Here is a 21216-nt window from a genome sequence, read left to right as displayed (position 1 = left end):
GGCACCTGCTCACGTTGAACCGAGCTTTGAGGATTCTCTGATCCTTCCCACTTGTCTGCAGCCCTCATAACCATACCCCCTTGTTTTTCCCATCTCTCAGCACTTCGAAACTTTCTTCACATTCTTAGATGAAGTCGCCACACAAACCCAAACCTCTTCTGGGTTCCTAGCAAGCTGCAAAATATCAATACACCCGAATACGCTGGATGGACTGCATCAATACTTTGAACCTTGTGGTCCCTATTTTTTTAGTTTTTTTTTCAAAATTCCATAAGTGCTAGTCTAAGCAAGGCCTACACACTGGTTACATCAAACTTTAATACAACATGGTATAAAATGTCCATAAATTTCCGAATATGTTCACAACATATTTCAATTTCAATGGGTAGCGACACGAAATATTAATGGAATCAACATATTCCGTAGTGAACACTATCAACACCATGTGGAGTACAAGACATAGTATTATAACATAAAGTTGGTGACAACATTGTAGATAAGTGGAGTAGTTATGCTATTGCTCCTTTGCTTGCCTAATGTACAAGATTACCATTTTTAGCCAACTAATATCCATTTCAAAAATGAAGCTAAATATGAGTTTTTGTTTGTGTAATAGATTACTTGGTTGATCAATTAGAATCATTTCCATTTGCCATGAGTTCAAATTTTGCTTGAACTCGCTCTATTATGTAGTTTTGAATCTTAAGGTTTACAGGACAACTTAACAGCGTATTATTTTGTCTATAACCTAGTTTCTTAGCTTTGTTTAAAGATTTGGAACAATATAAATTAAAAAGCTTGTGCCTATGCTTTTAACATTTCATCAAACATCGTTCAATATTTTTGCAAAACTTTAGAATGTTTCCACCATGTCTATAATCTTTAGAATATTTCCATACGATAATTTAGACATTTTAACTTGTTTCCTGCAAATCCACCAACACCAACATTTTAAACCATGATTTAAAAAAGCCTAGCATTTCACGTATCGGAGCCACAACAACACAATATGCCCCTATACATGAAAAAATTTTGAGCCTTGATAATGAGCTTTAGGATTCATTAAAGGAGGCATTTCTTGAATTCTCAATAAAAAGTTTCCTGAATTACCTTAGTGATCTTCAAAATACCATTGGGATATACAATGAGATATACAAAATTACTAGAATGGAGGAAGTTGAAACAACGCAAATATCATTACAACCGATATATTGTGCATCATCAACAAATGCTTTTTCTATCCTTTATTTCTTACTTTAAGGATTAAGAGGCACCAATGCTATTAAACTTCTTTTTAGTCAATAGATTCTATGTTTAATTTTCTAATAAAAAAACAGTATCACCCAAACTAATAAACCACCAAGCCTTTCATGTGCATCTCTAAGCCCCATCATCCTTCTGCATGTGACATTATCCAGATGGCCATTGCTAGTGACCCTCCTCCACTACTATGTGCCTCTCTTTTTCTCCCATACTCAACAAAGGAGATGACAATCCACACTCAAAAATGAAACTCTTGGCACAGAGCTCCCTCAATTCTATACCATATTCACCCACATTTATATCAATTTCTATTTCATTTCTTTCTTCCTTGATTTTTTTATTGGTCTTTCTATACCATATTCACCAACATTTATATCAATCTCCTGAGCAAATCACGGAATTGACAAATTGACACATTATTGTCAGTAGCAAGTTTGGTTCATTAATAATTAATAAGTTGGGCTACCAATGTAACCATTTCTAAGAACTCAATATGTAGAGTAGGCAATTGGGACATCCTTCTATAGAATGAAAAGAAGAAAAAACACTAACAAATGAAAAATTACGAAGGAACTTTGAGATTCCTAAAGTACAAACTATTACAGTGAACTCTCATTGAAAATTAAAAACCAGGCTGGAATTTAAATGACCTCTGAAAATTAAACATTTAATAATCTTTCAGAATTTTTTAGCTTCAAACTTTAGTCCCAATGACACAGGATGTGAGTGGAAGAAAAAAAGAGCATACTCTTGCACAAGAGAAAAGCAGAAAAGGCCTTACCAATAGTGTGGAAATTTAAACACATAAACCTTACACATGCAAATAAATAATAGGAATCATAACACCAAAATGATTAAAAAGACTACCACGAGAGTAAGAAAAGGTTCTGATACAAAACAAAACAAAGCACTAATCAATTATAAAAACAAAGCAGTAATTAATTACAAATTCGTATGCAGTCTTACTGAATGCATATTCTTAACTATCAAGTTCGCCTCTTCCCCATTCTTTTAGGGTTTATCACTTAAGATGACTAACCTTTTCTGGATCATGCAGGGCAATCCAAATGCTTGTTGCAACATCAACATCCTGGCAAATAGAACGCCTAGCAACAGAAGGAATACATTTTATAGCATTTAGGCAGGCAAGCCGCACATGGACATCTTTGGCATATACTCCACAAAGGGCCTGTTTAAATTGTATAAAAGAAATCAAATAACAGTATCACAATATACAAGAGCAACTAGTTCAAGTAAATTCAAAAAGAATCACACTCACAGGTGCTAGTTCTTCTGGTTGTAAACCCAGACATAACTCATTTAACATTGGTCCAACTAATGCTTGATATGCTGGAACAACACCAAGAACATGGTAGAGAACCTGCATAATAGATGACAAGGAACATAGAATACAAGAAATGCTTAATAAAAAAATAAGAATAAAACACAATACACAGGCAAGAGCTGAAGAAGATAACTGATAGCATTTGAATCCTAGGGAGAGGTAATATGGGATCCAAATGTAAGGAAAGTATCCGCAGAACATCATCATGAAGTCTTGTCTTCTTAGAAGACAACAATATCTGCTCCATAATCTGACAACAAAAATTTAAATTGACATGGACATTAGCAATATGGTATATAGACATTGTCAGCAAACATCAAATACGATAATGACAACAAGGCAACCTTACCGGGAATACAAAAGTAAAGGAGTCCACAGGAAGAGGTCCATTTTTGCACGATGTCAATAAACCCTGAACTATTCTCTCAAAGAGTCCCATTGATGGGCTTTCTTGTGATTCCCCTTCACCAATTGAAGGAAATAGCCCCCAGATGGCATGCCTTTCCACAGTTGAAATTATGCGCAAAGCAGCAGCAATATCAAGAGCCCAGTTACACAGAGGTGACGCCACACATTTTGAGAGCTTTATCATGGATTCAAATGCGGCGTCACTTACTACTGGTGACCGCAGTAAAGGGTCAACAAACTTAACCTGATATGAAGAAAACAAAGTATGGGTCAACAGAACAGAAAATAGGATGTTAGTCCAAACAAGGGGTGAACAGGGAACCACTAATGAATCTTCTTAATTTATATTCAAAAAAAAAGAAAGAAATGAACCTCAATAAATTTACTGCCAGAGATAGAACCACTAATGAAGTTCTGCTATGGTATAACAATGGGAGGGGAATGATTGTAAACTATAAAGCTAAGGGAATATCACATCAGGAAACTAGAATTCAGTGATAAAATAACAAAAAAGGAAAAGACAATAGGTTAGAAGCACACCAGGTAGGGCAACTGGCTGTGTGTAAATACAGGATTAGCAACAGCAATTTCTCCAAGAGCGCTCAGCATCAAAGAGAGGTTTCTCTGTATACCGCTAACCTTCTCACGAATAGATGCCTCCTCCCTAAGTAATAACTCCCTTGCCTCTTCCTTCGCAGATTTTCCCTTGTCTATATAAATCGAAAGAAAAATATATGAAAAAGTCATGATTGATTTTGCAAAAGAAAGGATATGAAAACAATTGGAATGATATCATGCCAGTTTTCTTTGTTGTCTTCCCAGAGTCCTTTTTTCCAACCGCAGTAGTTTCTCTCTTAGCAGGCTCACGCTGCACTGCATGATTAGATTTGACATTATCCTGTACAGGGGACCAAAAGTTACCATTTGTTTGCCAGTCATTTGGACTCATGATGTTAACTTTCTTTACAATATTTATATCCACTCATCTTGAAAACCATTCAACCTTATAAACAAATACTTCAAAACAGGTAAAAAAACAAAGGCATACTTAAACAGAGATAAAACAATCATTAAATCTACAATCAAGATTTGCTTTATTAATTTAATTTGTTTAATGAAGCTCACTTTCACATAAATCGCAAAGAAGCACAACTTACCATGTCATCTTGGTCATCATAAACACGAAAACGACCCTTTGCAAGCTTCGTGTTTTTAGTAGCAACAGTCTCTGCAATGTAAACACCCTTCTCACTGGAGAGCATTCCTTCAGGAGTGTGGAAAATCTGTGTGGATATGAGAAGAACAAGATAAATCAGCTTGAGAAAATTAAGGACTATCTATGATCAAAACCCAAAAAAGGGACATCAATGCACTGAGGAGAATGATGGGGACACTGGCTTTGCCTAAAGCCAGCATTTTTAAGTAAACCCAAAAGATAGCCAAGTAGAGAAACAACCCTCAACCTTCTTGAGGGTTGGGAGAACAAAAGATGATACTAAGAAAATAAATCTTATAAATTCCCCAAGAGAATTTTATGTAACGGCATTATCTTCTGCAAAATACTTTGCACCTTAAGAAACCACTATTTCCCAAAAAGATTTCTCTTCAGGAAATGACTAAAAACCTGAAATAAAAAAGAGAAAAGAAAGCTGTCTTCATACAATTTGATGTTATCTTAGAATTTTCTCCGGTGTTGAGAATGACAGATTTCCAGGACTGTTTGCTTTCTCTCAACAAAGATTCACTTATTTCAGTGTGTGTCCTTGTCTCACCTTGGCTTGGATTGGAGGGGAAGGAGTCATTAACCCAACCAAATCAGATTCTAGAGTTTAAAACCTTAATTCTCCAGGTCACTTCTCATGAATGATATTGAGCATTAGACACTGATTTCTAAACTGATACATTTCTCCATAATTTGGGGGACCAATCAAAATGAAGTGTAAAGTTAAAGGTCAATACAAACATTATAGCACGGACAGAAAAACAGAAACTGGAGCCAACACATTCCCAAGAGTCTAGCATGCGACAAGAAAAAACAGACTCATGGACACATCTATGAAAAAAGAGGGTCTAAAATGTAGCCTTTATAACTATTTAACATTGTATAAGAAAAGTTGTACTCGTGTTCTAGATTATCTGTTCATTTATGTCAGATGAGCTGGGAGAAGAAAAGGGTGTGCTACGCAGAAGTGTGCATGAAGAATCCATGCAATGTTAGAATCCACCCCGCCCCTGACAGACACGTTTTCCATTTAGTAGAGTCCATCTGCTCCCATGATATAGGACCATTACAGAGGATTTTGTTCAGGTACACCATCCATATAAAGAAACATATTTTAAAGGAAAAGTACAACAAATGACAAATAGGGTCATTACCCATATATGCGTATATGCTTACAATTGAAATATAATTTCATAATCTCATGACTGAGAAAAAAAGAAATATTTAACCAAAAATAAAGCATTGCTTACTGATTCTAAATCCTCCAGTAGTCCCTACTTTAATACCCAATGCAACTAATACTGAAAGCAAAAAATAATAACAAAAAAAACAATAAAGAATATAATAAATAAACAAATAACAACGTTGTTGAGGTTCATTTTAATTATTACCTTTCATAGCCATTAGAAAATTTTTTCCTTACAGCAATCAAAAAATACACAAGAGAATTACATTATATATCAATTAAAAAACAAGCAATATTCCAAAGAAAAGGAAATGCCTGAGCCCTCTTTGCTAGCATTTTCCAAATTGTTTTCCCAAGGACTGGTATACCAATTGCCAAAAATGACAAGAACTTATTTATTGCAATCATCCAATTCTTAACAAACTTATGAAAAAATAATTAAGCACGCTGTAAAAAGCATAATTTTTATATCAGAAATTAGTCCAATACATAAAATCAAGGAGATGAAAAGTCAAACCTGAATTTCGCTCTCTGAAAGTGAATCATGTAAAGACAGATCAGGAAGATGGTTCAAGTGCTGTAAAAGAACAATAAGTCACAATCAGCTTCAAGCAACCATGAATCACTATGCCCATTTGATTAAAAAAAATACCCAAGATAAGCAATAACTGAGAATCAAACCTTCTCAAATTCTAAGTATGTTTCCTTAGGTGTAATAGACATCAAGGATGATAAAGAACTTATTGCTGCCTGTCTTTCAAGAGGATTAGAACTCATTAATCCCATAGGTCCTAACAGATCCTGTAAAGAAAAACAAATGTTAGTGATATAAGTGTTGAAGATTAATTAGTTTTATGATGTTTTTCTGAGTAGATGTTTTATGTTAGTCGTTAGATAGGAGGTGGGGACCACAGTAGTTATGTGAGTCCAAATTTCATTATGTTTTTTGAGTGTTATACATGCTGTTTTATGTTCTGCCGCCCGATAAGGGCATAGTTGTCCTTGTACTGTTCTATTATTTTAGTATAAATAATAAGTGAAGGGGGCGGCTAGATTATTGCTCTCTTTTCTTTCAACTTCTCTTCTTCTCTTCTTCTCCTTCTCTCTTCCTTCTCTCTTCAAGAAACTACTTTCTTTCATATTTTTTAACTCAGCAGATTTCTACTTGGTATCAGAGCATCGGCTAGGGTTTCTTGAAGCATTCTCATGCAGTCCTAGATCAGCCAACTGCATGAAGTAGTAAAGGGCTGAACGAACTGCTATAGATTGCACAGTTCTTGGAGTTTTTGGTGGGATTTAGACATCAGGAAGGTGATCGACTGTTCGGCATCAAAATCAGGAAGAACTGGAGTACGGGGAAGAGCTCAAGGGGGTGTAGCCCCTGTGTTTCTTGCAGTCTTGCTTAAGGTATGCAACACAAGATATTAGAAATAGAAATTCAGACTTAAAAGAAGAGCTCAAGGGGGTGTAGCCCCTGTGTTTGGCCAAGAAAAGAAAAAGAACTTAAGAAGAAAATAGGGAAGCAGAGTCCCTGTTTTAGACCAAAAAAAGAAAAAGAACAAGGGGCTCCACCACTGTTTTAGACCAACAAAAACTGGGGAAACACTAAAATAAAAGAAGAAAATGAAAAGAAGGGGCAGAGGCCCTGTTTCAGGCCACCAAAAGCACTGGCCCAGGTCAGCCCCTGAGAATTGCAGGCCTGAAGTGGACCCAGGCTCAGGCAGGGCCTGACCACAAAACTAAGACCCACGCTGAGCCTAATCACAAAACTAAGGCCCAATCCCAAAATTTCCGAGCCAGGATTTCCAGATGGGGCAGAAAATGATCACGTAAAGAGTCAAAACACCTCAAATGCATTCATTCAATGAGATGCATTAATTCAAAGCGGTCAAGAAATTTTCTCCTCCTTTTGAATTTTTTATTTTTTTATGATATGTCATTTTCAAGACAACCAATGAGATGCATTTTCCCAATAACTTAAATAATCACTTCTCCTAAAATTTCTCCTAAACTACCTCCCACACTATCCCCTACTTTCTCCAAAATTATCTCTAATTCCTATTTATCTTACAAATTATCTCTAATTCCTATTTATCTTACAAATTATCTCTAATTCCTATTTATCCTCTCCCCTACTTTTTATCTATATCTATCTAAAGAAAGATTAGATTACAAACATTTAAAAATTATTTAAATACTCTAACAAAATTATATAATAACTAAAATATTTATTAAAAACACAAAAAAATATATATATTTTTACAAAATATATCACAAAATCATGTACTAACAATTTAAACTATGTTTTTCCGGACTACCAATTTAAATATTTTTTAAATATTTAATAATATGTAATAGCTTTAAATAAATAAAATTCAAATAACAAAACATTTGAAATATTTTATAGATTATTTGAATAACGAAATATTTATCTTAACTATATTTTAAATACTTAAAATAACGAAATTATGTAATAAAATTAAAAAATTTCTTTAAAGTAGATAAATATTTATAACATAATATTGAAATTAATAATAATTTAAAAGATAACAAAATTAATAATGAAATTATGTAATAATAGTATAAATTATGATTTTCAGGATATAAAATTCAAATAACAAAAGATTTTAGATATTTTATAGATTATTTAAATATTTAAATAACTAAATATTTATCATAACTAGATTTTAAATAGTTAAAATAACGAAATTATGTAATAAATTTAAAAAATTTCTTCAAAGTAGGAAAATATTTATAACATAATATTGAAATTAATAATAATTTAATATATTACAAAATTAATAATGAAAATATGTAATAATAGTATAAATTAAGACTTTATGGATTTCAATAAATAACTCATATTTTAAAATTTAAATATTTTACATATTATTTAAGTATTTAAATAAACAAATATTTTAAATAACAAAATATTTAACATAACTAGATTTTAAATAGTTAAAATAAAGAAATTATGTAATAAATTTTAAAAAAATCCTGAAAATTAGAAAAATAATTATAACATAATATTAAAATTAATAATAATTTAATATTTTTACATACTATTGTAAATAAATGATTTCAAATATATCAAGTAATAATTCGAGAAAATAACTTTCAAAAAATAATATTTATTTATAATAATTTTAAACTCTTAATCTGTATTTATTATATAATTATATATACTAAAATTAATATTTATTGTATTTCAGTAATTATTTATTGTATTTTGTGATAAATGTATTTTCAACGATTATGTATAAATTTATTTTGTTTTGCTACTTAATAGAAAACTTTTAATAATTGTTGGAGATTAAACTACTATTATTGATATTTTTAAGTTTAATTTATTGTACTTATTGTATTTATTATATTTTTGTTATAACTTATTGATTAATTTTTATTAGAAATTAAACTATTATTTGAGATTATACTATTCATTGACTAAGTTAATATATTTTTTGTACTTATTGTATTCTTGTAATTATTGTATTTTTTTCATTACCAACATATTTTCAAAAATTGTGTATTTTTCCTGTAAATTTTCAATAATTATTGGAGATTAAACTATTCTTATTTATCAAAGATGAGACTATTAATTTAGCTAAAATTATGAGTGTTCGTGAGTTGGTTCGGTTCGGTCGTAGGCTATTTGGCCAACCAAATTGACTTGGTCAGGTTGGGGGAGTTGGACAACTGAAACCGATTTACCTTTCGTGAAATACAACCCACTCAAGTTGTACCGGTTTGGGTCGCCTTTTTGGTCTGGTCAGTCGGTTCAAAAGATTTAAACTTAAAATTAAATTTAATTTTAAAAAATACAACCCAATTATTAAAAAATCAATTTAAAATTTAGATTTATGATATAAAACATTTTAGACTAAGAAATATGGGAAATTTCCCACTTTTCCATATCAACTCATGTCAAGTTGGTCGGGTTGGTTGGTTTCATCAGTTTGATGAATAAACCTAACTGAAATTAATTATTGTTAATTTATTATAAAAAAATTATCAAAAGTAGTATATAAAATATGAATAATTCATCCTATCACTAGCCATTTCAACCATAGTCCATGAAAAATTGAAGACAAAAATCAAAACACAAACACCTTACATATAGCACATTCAAAATGCACTGCAATCTTCAAATCTAATTTAGTAGTAAATTAAAAGGAAAACAATGAATATATAAGTAGTAATTTATGCTGCCATGTGGCCGAGCCAAAGAAACAGACCCACAGTGACAATAAGTGGCAGCTGAAGTTAGCCACATATCACCACCAACCTATATGAAAGGACCTGTACAAAACCAGACCCAAAAAACACCAAGAGAAACAAACACCATCCATCAAATTCTTACCCATGGAACATCTTCTGATCCACAAATGGAACAACTTCCACTTCAGAGCCTTCACTTCCTTCTTTACTCCTTTACTTCTGGCCTTACCATACCGAAATCCTAGGAAATCAAAATCCATAGCGGATGCGCTACCTAAATCAGAGGTTTGGAGGGACTTGTCAGCTGTTCAGTTAGTCATTATGTTGTTTCAACATCCTTTCATGTAGATCCCTTTTAATTTAACATATCATATAATATCAGCCTACAATTTTTTTAGAACACAATATGTTCCTCCAGATAAGAACAACCAACAATTTTTACAGGTATTAACAACCAAAATGTTCCTCCAGATTTTTTTTATTGTTTTTTTATCAGTAAAGGAGGATAAATTTTATTAAATTGAAAAATAGATTACAGTCAGCAGGAGAACACAGACACGACAATCAAAAGAATTACAAAACTGCCCAGAATAGATTTTGTCTGTACACCCCTTGTTTTGCTAGCGAGTCAGCAATCCCATTTGCAGTCCTTTTGATCCAAGTGAAAGTGGCATTGAGCTCCCTTGCTAAACTTTCAATCTCTCGCAAGGAATGTCTATAAATCCAGGGAGTGTTCCTCTGAAATTAGACCAAGAAATCACCAGTTTGAATCTCCTTCAACCTCCAAATTTTTAAAATCTGATCTGCTTGTTTGAATAGTTTTAGCCCCTGCAAAAGAGCATGAAGCTCAGCCTTTATGGAGTCTCCTACCCCTATAGGCCATGAATACATAGCCAGAACTTTGTTTTCTGAATCTCTGAACACACCCCCTATACCTGCCAATCCCAGATTCCCTATGGAACTGCCATCAAAGTTCAACTTTAACTTATTTGTAGCTCGGGGTTTCCATTCCATCACCATCTTTTCTTTCTTCTTAGTTGAACATGCCACTTCTTTCCAAGCCCGCAAGATATCAGCAACAGAGAAGCTTTTTTTTTTTATCAATAACAGTAAAACTTTATTAATGATGTGAAAATTTAAGAATATTTAGATACAACAGGGGAGGTAAAAAGACTTAACTCCCCTACAACAGAATACAAAGACAGAAGTTCACAAATTAGCCCAGAAAATAGCCTCCCTATTCACCCCCTGCTTGGCCAGCCCATCTTCAAGTGAGTTAGCAGACCTCTTCACCCAGCTATAGTGTATCTCAATGTCTCTGCCCACCCAACAGAAATTTTTCTTTTCATTGTTATATCTCCACAAGCCACTGTCCTCTTCCTTTAGACAGCTAATCACCGCCTTCGAGTCACCTTCCAAGACCAAGCATCTGATATTTAGTTCCCTTGCTCTTTGAATTCCTTCCAGAGCTGCAAGGATCTCAGCCCTGAGAGAGCTTCCTTCTCCAATAAGGCCTGAGAACAAAGCAAATAATAACCCCCTCCTCATTCCTGAACACTCCCCAAATCCCAGAAGGTCCTGGATTCCCCAAACTACTGCCATCAAAATTCAGTTTTATACATCCAGAGGGAGGAGGGGACCATAACTTCCTACCCTCCAGCCTTTAAACAGATTATTCTGATCTGCATTCAAAATCATCCTACTATGGATATCTGCAATTAATGTGAAAAGGAAAGGAGAAAAGGGATCCCCTTGCCTCAATCCCCTTTTTGCTGAAAAATGGTCTCTTGCCACACCATTAATCAGAATCAAATACTGTACAGACCTTAAACAACCCTTCATCCACTTCCTCCAGATAATGGAAAACCAACTCTTCTTTTCATTTCCATAATCAAAGTATACTGATCAAAAAAAAAAAAAAAAACATAACTAAAAAATGAAAAGCATAAACTTTACAAGTATTTGAAGTGACAGTGGAATAGACACATAAATAACTACCACCCCAGAAGATCAGCTAACCATGTTGTGCACATTAGTGAGAAAAAAGAGAGAGATTGAGAGTTATATTTACCTTGCACACATTTGCAACATCTTCACTGATAATGTAAACAATGTCAAGTCCATCCCTTTTTAGACTCCTTCGGAGCCTCTGCAAATGAAACAAAAGCAAATAGCCCCAAATGAACATTCCTCCATAAAGCTACATAATCGAATTTCATGGAAAACAGAAAAGTGTGCACGTGAAACCTAGAACACACGAAGCAACATGGTATCATTTACAGAAATAATTCTGTAAATAGCAATCGTTTTGTTTCAGAAATAAAAACATTTCAACAAAAATTTCCATAATTCTTTTACAACTCAATTGGGTCATTAAAAAACCATTCTGAGAAGGGAAAAGGAAAAAACAGTTTTCAACTTCTTTTTCATGGTTTAGTTGCAATTGGGAATCAGGAAAAGCCCATTACTTAAGAGGTTCTTAAGAAAATTGCTTAGGAATCCTGCCATATTAACCATAAACCGGTTAAAGAATAACAGAATAAAACCCTCAAATGTTCCAGCCACATTTGTTTCATAAAATTGAATAAATTGAAATGGTAGACTCCACTAGAATCCCAAGTAAAACATTGAATACAAAGTTTCTGCAGATTTCCTTCCCAATATGCAGAAATCTCCAACTGATTTGCTCTGAAATAGTAATTTAAATTCAGCAGATATCAACTCAGATTTGTGTACCTCTAACAATAAGTTGAATGAATCTGCATTGAGATAGCAAAGAATAAGACGAATTCAGATTGCTCTTGTAATGTCTAACGGAGGCTGCATCTCATGCCTCTCCAAGGGATTCTTGTAAAATCATATTTCTCTTGATTAATGAAATCATTTTCAATTATCAAAAAAAAAAGATAAATTCAGATTCCAACTAAATCAACAAGAAAAGACCATACGAAACCACCAATTCCACTTGGAACACAATATGATCTGTGCAGAAAAAAGAAGAAAAAATATATGTAAAAGACTCTCTGAAGGATATGAATTCATTTTCTTCTGGTCAGCAGGAGGTTTCTGGTAGAGGTGGCTTTTGAGATCAAGTGGCTGTTTGGCAAGTCTTTCTGGTGGATCTTTCAACAGTCCAGCAGATCATGAGACGCACAGAACTTTTCAGCTCATGCCTTTAAAGAAAAAAGGCCTTTGGTACGTATTTTGGTCTACCTGGTTGTTAAAACATATTAGAATGCTATTTGAAGCATGGGAAACAAAATATAAGCTCCATTTGAATCTTCCTGATTTTTGGCCATTTCAGTCTTCTGGGCACTCATCTTCGGGTCTTTTCATCATTCTATTACCAAAAAGATACAGACCAAATTTAAACTTTTAGTTTATCAAAAGACTGGAAGACCGTGCTTCTTTGAAACTTCCCAGTTTTCAGCCATTTCGGTCTTTCTACGCAATCATCTTTGGGTTTCTTCATAATTCTATTACCAAACAGAAGATCATGCAAACAAGTAAAAACCCTATAATTTGTTCCTAACACCAATTTTCCTCATTGGGATTAGGTTGTTTTGATGCAATACCCATCCAGAAAATTAAGAAACCGCATTTCAATACTTCTTTAGAATCATAAAACTGTTTATCAAAAAAATAAAAACCAATTCTCAAGAGTATCTTCTTTCCACAAACCATTTTCTCAGGAACCAAACAGGCCCATGGGAAATAATATAGTTGACATTTGTAGATGGCACACTTGTATTCTGTGAGGCATCCCATGAACAACACTGTTCTGTTATGGAAATCCTTAGGTGCTCTGAAGTTGCATCCATAATGAATGTAAGCATGCATAAGTGAGCTGGTTGTTGTGGGGGAAGTTCAGGAGCAAGAAAGTTGGCCAGAGTGGGGGTGTAGAATGGGAAAACAGCCACTAAAATATCTGGGATAGCCACTGGGTGCTAGATGTAATTCTAAATCAATAAGGGAGCCTATTGTTGAATGAATTGAGAACAGATTGGCCTATTGGAAAACCATGTATTTCTCCTACAGAGACAAGATTACTTTGTTGAAGGTTGTCTTCTCTCCCTATGTATTTGCTCACCTTGTATCCAATCCCAGCTGAAATGGCAAATATTATAGAAAAGAATAAGAGAGGCTTCCTAAGAGAGTGTGGGGGGAAGACAAAAGGAAAGGTCATGAATGTCAATATTACTCTTTGGGAAAAGGGTTCAGAGATTTGGAGAGAACCAAGGAAGGTTGCGGAGAAGGGTGGGTGATGACAGCTAAATATGGATATAGAAACATGGGATAGGACCTGGGGGTGCCAAACCAATCCTATGGGAGCTCTGTTTGGACAGGTATTGGAAAACCCTATGATCTTACCTCAAAGAGAGTAGTTCACAGTTGGAGATAAATTTCGGGTACAATTCTAGAAGGATGCATGGTTAAAAACAGGCCATTCATTGAAGTTTATCCTGATCACTTTGAGCTGGCTGCAGAAAAAGAAGCCTGTGTGCCAGATTGTATGCAGATGCAGAACGGAAGTGGTATGGATTACTCAATTTAGAAGAAATCTAAATGATAGGAACTAAATTCAATGGTGAAATTGCTGCACAAACTGTATAGCACTGGAGTTGACATAAGAAGAAAAGATGAGAGAACTTCAGAATAGGAAAAATCTGGAAATTTCTCAGTCAAGTCCTTTCACATCTTTACTTCCAGATCGGAGAAACATATAACCCCAGCTAAAATTGTTTGGTGCGAGAATATTCCCACAAAAGTAGACTTTTTTTTGTTGGACTTCCTATTTGAACAGAATGTTAACAAGGGATTGTTGAAATGCTGTTATTTTGTATGTTTAGTACTGCAGGGGTACTTTAGTACTTTCAGCCTGTTTTATTTTAAATTGTGTAACCCTAGTATAAATAACAAAAACCTGGCGCCGCCAGCAGCTTTCTGAGACTCCAAACTTTTGACTCTCTTCTCTCTTCTCTCTCTCTTCCTTCTCCTCTGGATAACATGGTATCAGAGCGGGACTGTTGGATCCAAAAGAAGAGATCGAGCACACCTTCCCTGTCTTCTCCATTCGCCAGATCCAGATCCAGATTCATTGAAGATCCAGATCCAGATTCATTGAAGATCCAGATCCAGATTCAGATCGGACTGAAGTAATCTCTCTCCCTTCTTTTTTTATTTTTTTCTGGTTGTGTGCCAGAACAGAACTTGTAATAGGTTCAGACTGTTAATGTGAAGCGAGCAGTTCCTCTTCCTTCCTTTTTTGTGGTATCGGCTGATCCCTGTAACAGACTGTAGGTCAGTAATGACCTTTACATGCTGAGACAGCAGCCTTCTGGTGAACTTGTAGGTCAAGGGATGACCTGTATATGCTGCAACAACAGCCACAATTGATTTGTAGGTCAAGAGAGGACCTGTATATGCTGCTACAGCAGCCATACCTGATTTATGGTAGGCCAGTGATGACTTGTGAGTTCGGTAACAGCAGCTATTTTTAGTTGAAGAACTTCGGTAACAGCAGCTATTTCTAGTTGAAGAACTGAGATTTAAAAGAAGGGAAAGGAGGGGAGTGGTTGTCTCTAATTCCCTAGTGCAAAATTTTTTTTGGGGTGTTCGGCTGCTTCTTTTTGGCCTTCCTTGTGTTCAGTTGGAGTGTAACCTGAAGTTGTGATTATGAGAGGTTAAGACTTTGCCACATCTGGAGTCTCCTTAATGCAGAACGGAACAAGTGGGGGAATAGATTTTTCCTTCCCTATGGCTGCTATACCCCTGGATGGTCTGAATAACTTAGAATGGTCGAGGGGGATCAAGTTATACATTACTGCAAGGGGGAAAAAAAGGTATATAAATGGGAGAATTAAAGAACCGAATTCCGAGAGTGGTGACTATGACAGATGGAACTAGGAAAACAGCATGGTTATGCCCTGGCTTTTGGTGTCTATGCAACCTCAAGTGAGAAGGAACTTTATGTGAGCTGAAACGGCTTATGAGATTTGGGAGCAAGCAAAATCGACATATTCTAAACTGCGTCACTATGCAAAAATCTATCAGTTACAGGCAGAATCATCCACTTGTAAACAAGGGGAGAGGAAACTTTCTGTGTACTATTCAGATTTGACCTCCGTTTGGAAGGAGTTAGATCACTATCAGAGTGTAGATTGGAAGTGTGATGAATATGCAAAAGCATACAATAAGCTTGTTTCCCAACAGAGAGTGTTTGCATTCCTCCATGGTTTGAATCTAGTATATGAATCCATCAGAGTCCAGATCCTAGGCAGCAAGGATCTTCCTTTTGTCCAGGAGGTTTATGCATTAGTATAGTCGGAAGAGAGTAGAAGAAATTTAATGAACAGCTCCGGAGGGGATGCAGTTGTGTTGGCAGCAAAGGGGAATGTTACTACAGGTGGGGGAAGATTTTTTAAGAAGGGGGACCCTCAAAAAAGGGTGGAAGCCAAAGACAAACTATGGTGCACCCACTGCCAAAAACCCCGACATACCCAGGAAACATGTTGGGATCTTCATGGGAAGCCCAAATGGGCCTAGGATTTAAGCAAGAAACAAGGTTCAAACCTGAATAAGAAGTCAGGACAGCAAGGTCTAAGAAAGTTCACCACAGCAAATGTGGCTTCTTAGGAGAATCGGCCCCCTATTACTGCTATGACTCAGACATACACTTCTGGTTCTAACCCGAGGGAGGATATTATCAATTCCTTTCGTGACCATTTGGAACTCTATGGTAGAGCAATTCGTTAGATGGATTCTTCTCCTCCTTCAACTTCATTTGCGTCTACATCAGGTAACCCTGCCACAGCTTTCCATGTATCGTCTCATCCCCCTAACTCTCCTTGGATAATTGATTCAGGAGCATCAAAACATATGGCTGGTAAGTCGACTTATTTTCATACCTACCACCTCCTCTCTGAAAGAGACAAGGTGAAACTAGCTGATGGTTCATATTCTACCATAGCTGGTCAAGGAACCATCTCTCTTCCCTTTGGCCTCCTGACTAATGTCTTACATGTTCCAAAATTCCCCATTAATTTGTTCTCTGTTAGTAGTATCACTCATTCTTTAAACTGCTCAGTAACCTTTTCCCTTATTGTGCACTCCAGGATTTGGCCTCGAGGAAGACGATTGGTAGAGGACTTATGGTGGATAGACTCTACATGCTGGAGAATAAGGCTGGTCTTACAATCACAGTCTAAGAGTCAGTCTAGTACAAGTCAGGTCTATTTATGGCATAGCCGCCTCGGTCATTTGTCCTTTCAGTCTTTAAAATTAGTGTTTCCAGAGTTGTTTAAGTCGGTGTCAGTGTCACAGTTACTTGTCAATTGAGTAAGCATTGTAGAACTCATTTTTCTTCAAAGAATAATAAATCTGAATTTCCTTTCCATATTATTCATTCTGATATTTAAGGCCCTGTTACTTTACCGTCCGAGAGTGGCTACAAATATTTTATTACCTTTATTGATGATTACTCCAGATACACATGGATATATCCTATGCGAACCAAGGATGAAGTACCCAAAATTATCCAAGATTTCCACCGAATGATCTTCACCCAATTTCAAACTGAGATCCAAATTTTCCAATCCGATAACGCAAAATAATATTTTCATAATGACCTCACGGAATTCTTTGCTTCGCATGGATCACTTCACCGTAGCTCTTGTGCCCGAACACCACAACAAAATAGTGTTGCTGAAAGAAAGACCTGACACCTTCTTGAAGTGGCTAGGGGTTTACTCATCCATATGAATGTCCCAAAACGTTTTTGGCTTGAGGCAGTCCTTTGTGCTACCAATCTCATTAACCACATGCCCTCCCACTGGTTAGAGTGCAAAGCCCCACATCAGCTTCTTTTTCCAAAGGCTCCTCTTCTTTCTATTCCTCCTTGTGTGTTTGGTTGTCGTTGCTTTGTTCAAAATCTGGCTCCCACCCGTGGAAAATTGGATCCCTGTGCTATTCCTTGCATCTTCTTGGGGTACTCCCTCACTCAAAAGGGGTATCGATGATTTGATCCCGTCTCCCGAAGATATTATGTTTCTATGGATGTCTCTTTCTTTGAGAGTGAGCCTTCCTTCCCTGTTTCTCCTCAGGGGAGTGTAGAAATGAGGAGAAACTAGTTCAACTGCGCCCTATTCCTGATCCTCCTCACTTTCGTGTTTTCTTTCGATGTCACAAAGGCCAGCCAAGTTCAAGAGTTGTGGAGCATCTAGAAGTTGTACCACCAATACCATCAAACTCTCTGAGGATGGATCCTTCCCTACCTTGGTTCCCATTGATGTTCCTGACCCTACTACCATTGATACCTCTATTGCTGATGACCTTAACCTTCCTATTGCTCATCGGAAAGGTGTTAGGTCTTGCACCACTAAATACCCCATGTCCCACTTTGTTTCCTATGAGAACATTTCACCTTACTTTCGGGCCTTTCTCTCTTCCATTGACAGTGTTTCTATTCCTAAGAATGTAGCTGAAGCTCTTTTGATACCTGAATGGACAGATGCTATGAAGGAAGAGATTAATGCTTTACATAAGAATGGTACATGGGAACTTGTAGATCTTCCTGAGGGGAAGGAACCAATTGGGTGTAAATGGGTTTTCACAGTAAAACATAGGGTCGATGGCATAGTGGAGCGGTATAAAGCTCGTCTAGTAGCAAAGGGGTTTACACAAGTGTATGAAGTGGATTATGCAACAACTTTTGCACCCGTTGCTAAGATGAACTCCATTAGAGTTTTTTTCTCCTTAGCTACTAATCTTGACTGGGAACCTCATCAACTTGATATCAAGAATGCATTCTTAAATGGTGACCTTGAAGATGAAGTATACATGATGCAACCCCCTGGTTTCTGAGCTCAAGGTAAGGAACAGAAAGTGTGCAGGTTAAAAAAATCATTATATGGCCTGAAACAATCACCGAGAGCCTGGTTTAATAGATTCCATGTAGCAGTTCAGCAAAGAGGATACAAGCAGTGTCAATCTGACCACACATTGTTTGTGAAAAGAGGGGAAGGAAGGATTGCAGCACTGATGGTATGTGTTGATGGTATAGTTATCACTGGTGATTGGAATGATGAAATTCAAAAGTTGAAGAGTTTCCTTGCTACCCAGTTTGAAGTGAAGAATCTAGATCCTCTAAGGTAATTCCTTGGAATTGAAGTGGCCCACTCAAAAAAGGGTATCTTCATTTCCCAAAGAAAGTATGTCCTAGATCTACTCCAGGATACAGGAAAATTGGGAGTGAAGCATGTTGATTCCCCTATTGATCCTAACCACAAGTTAGGAGACTATCAAGGTGAACTCGTCGAGGATGTGAAACAGTTTCAAAGACTTGTAGGAAGACTGCTATATCTTTCTATGACTTGACCAGACATTGCTTATGCAGTGGGAGTTCTTAGCCAGTTCATGCATGCCCCTAAGACTACCCACCTGGAAGCAGCAAAAAGAGTTCTCAGATATCTTAAGAAGTTCCCAGGTGCAGACTTGTTGTTTCAAAAGCACGGGCATTTGAAAGTTGAAGTGTATACCGATGCTGATTGGGCAGGATCCTTGAATGATCGGAAGTCAACAAATGGCTATTGTACCTTTATAGGAGGGAACCTAGTTACCTGGAGAAGCAAAAAGCAGAATGTGGTAGCTAGGTCTAGTGTTGAAGCTGAATATCCGGCAATGTCTCATGGAGTGGCAGAAATTATGTGATTAAAGAATTTGTTAAGTGAGTTCAGCTTTCTAGTTGGACCTATGACTCTTTACTGTGATAACAAAGCAGCCATAAACATCGTTGCTAATCCTGTGCTACATGATAGAACTAAGCATATCGAAGTTGACAAACATTTCATCAGAGAAAAGGTTGTCACAGGGGAAGTGTGTACTCCCTATGTCAGTTATGAAGACCAACTTGTAGACATATTCACAAAGGGGTTACATCACTTGTGACATTATGATTTATGTGATAAGTTGGGCATGATTAATATCTATGTCCCAACTTGAGGGGGAGTGTTGAGATAACAAAAGGCAGAATGTGGGCATGATTTTAGTACTGCAAGGGTACTTTAGTACTTTCAGCCTGTTTTATTTTAAGTTGTGTCGCCCTAGTATAAATAACAAAAAGTTGGTGCAGCCAGCAGCTATCTAAGACTCCAAACTTTTGTCCCTCTTCTCTCTCTCTCTCTCTCTCTCTCTCTTCCTTCTCCTCTGGATAGCAGGGATAATTTGCTAAGGGCATGTTGCTAGATTCCACCAACTGTGTTCCCTGCGAGGAGAAAACAGAAAACAGAATCAGATAATCATTTGCTGCTAGATTTCAGATTTTCTCTTGAGGTTTGGACAAAATTTTGGAACACTCTTGAGGTAAAAAGCTGTTGCCCAAAATTGGTAGTGGATTTTGTAAAGGGTTTGAGAGTTGGAGGTCTAAATAAGAGGGGGAAATTGGCATGGAGCATGGTTTTTTGGTGCATATGGCAAGAGAGAAATGCAAGGATATTGAAGAACAAAAGTAGTTCTACAGACACAATGTAGCAGTAAATCTTAGGAAAAATGTTTCCTTAGCTTGCTGTAACCAAATTGTTTAAAGATAGAAATTGCAGCATTATTTTGTATATGATAACCTTTTTGTAAAACAGAGGGTTTGCGCATATAGGGTTGCATGGGAAGTGATAATAAAAACCCTTTGTACAGGAAATTGTTTACATGCTTTTTGGCTAATGTTAATGACACTATACTCTACCTGCTCTCACAACGAAATGCACTAAAAAAGAACGAATCAGGGTGATAAGACACTCAATGTTACGACTGTCCCACATTCCCTTCTCTAGATTCAACAGTTATACTTATTCAGATCGAGAACCAAATCCAATGGGTCCCTCCATATCCAGCCCGTTCATACCCTATCTTAACAGTCTACCATAAAATTCAACACCAACATCCAAACAAATTTACTTTCAAATCAATTGAACCCAATTCAATGGAATATAATTCCCAAAATAATAATTCCGAGCCCACTACCTCAAACACAACTCTAAAACCACAAAAAAAAAGAAATTAAAAGGCAACACAAGCATAATGGGTTAGCAAAACAAGAGACAAACAAAAGCCAAATGCATTGTTGTATCAGGGCAGTCTAATTCCAGTAGGGAGGAAACCGTTGACCTTATAAAAATTATGCTTAAGGCAGCAAGCCAAATCTAGCTACCTTTGTTAGGTGCTTGGTGTTTAGTTCTACAAATTCCAAATACATTCTTCAATAAATAAATTTGTTGTTACCAATTAAAAAAGTCAGAAAGAGGTTCACAAAATTCAAGCTATACTCAATAACAAGGGGCACGAAAATCATAGTTCAAACATGAAATGCAAACCAAATTAGAAAGAACCTTACACCTTATTGCCTTAAACTGGATTTTGCCTAACTTTATAGAATGAGTATTTTTTTTCAGGTGAAAATGTTATTGAACAAAATAAATTCATTCACCTAGAAGGAATTGATACATTTTTCAGATTTTCTCCTTCACAGCAATGACGCTGTAGTGTTGACTACCAAAACATCATCACAAATCCCATAACATATTA

General features: G+C 36.0%; 1 protein-coding gene across 2 annotated transcripts in view; it reads right to left on the bottom strand.

Annotated features, from left to right (window-relative positions):
* ILA (putative protein kinase regulator ILITHYIA) overlaps positions 1–21216 on the bottom strand; it is an 85949-nt gene that overhangs the window by 48703 nt on the left and 16030 nt on the right. For both annotated transcript variants that reach the window (XM_010245315.3, XM_010245316.3), the window contains exons 13-22: positions 11714–11791; positions 6106–6225; positions 5942–6001; positions 4174–4299; positions 3815–3914; positions 3557–3726; positions 2958–3260; positions 2742–2858; positions 2543–2644; positions 2303–2452 (exon numbers count right to left, since the gene is read on the bottom strand). In XM_010245315.3, coding sequence (XP_010243617.2) covers positions 2303–2452; positions 2543–2644; positions 2742–2858; positions 2958–3260; positions 3557–3726; positions 3815–3914; positions 4174–4299; positions 5942–6001; positions 6106–6225; positions 11714–11791 — 1326 coding nt within the window. The remainder of the gene's footprint in view (positions 1–2302; positions 2453–2542; positions 2645–2741; positions 2859–2957; positions 3261–3556; positions 3727–3814; positions 3915–4173; positions 4300–5941; positions 6002–6105; positions 6226–11713; positions 11792–21216) is intronic.

Source organism: Nelumbo nucifera, chromosome 1 (genome assembly GCF_055504915.1).
Source record: "Nelumbo nucifera cultivar China Antique chromosome 1, China Antique-T2T, whole genome shotgun sequence".
Lineage (NCBI taxonomy): Eukaryota > Viridiplantae > Streptophyta > Magnoliopsida > Proteales > Nelumbonaceae > Nelumbo > Nelumbo nucifera.
The sequence above is the reverse complement of the archived record's forward strand: the minus strand, read 5'-3'. Positions and strand labels throughout refer to the sequence as shown.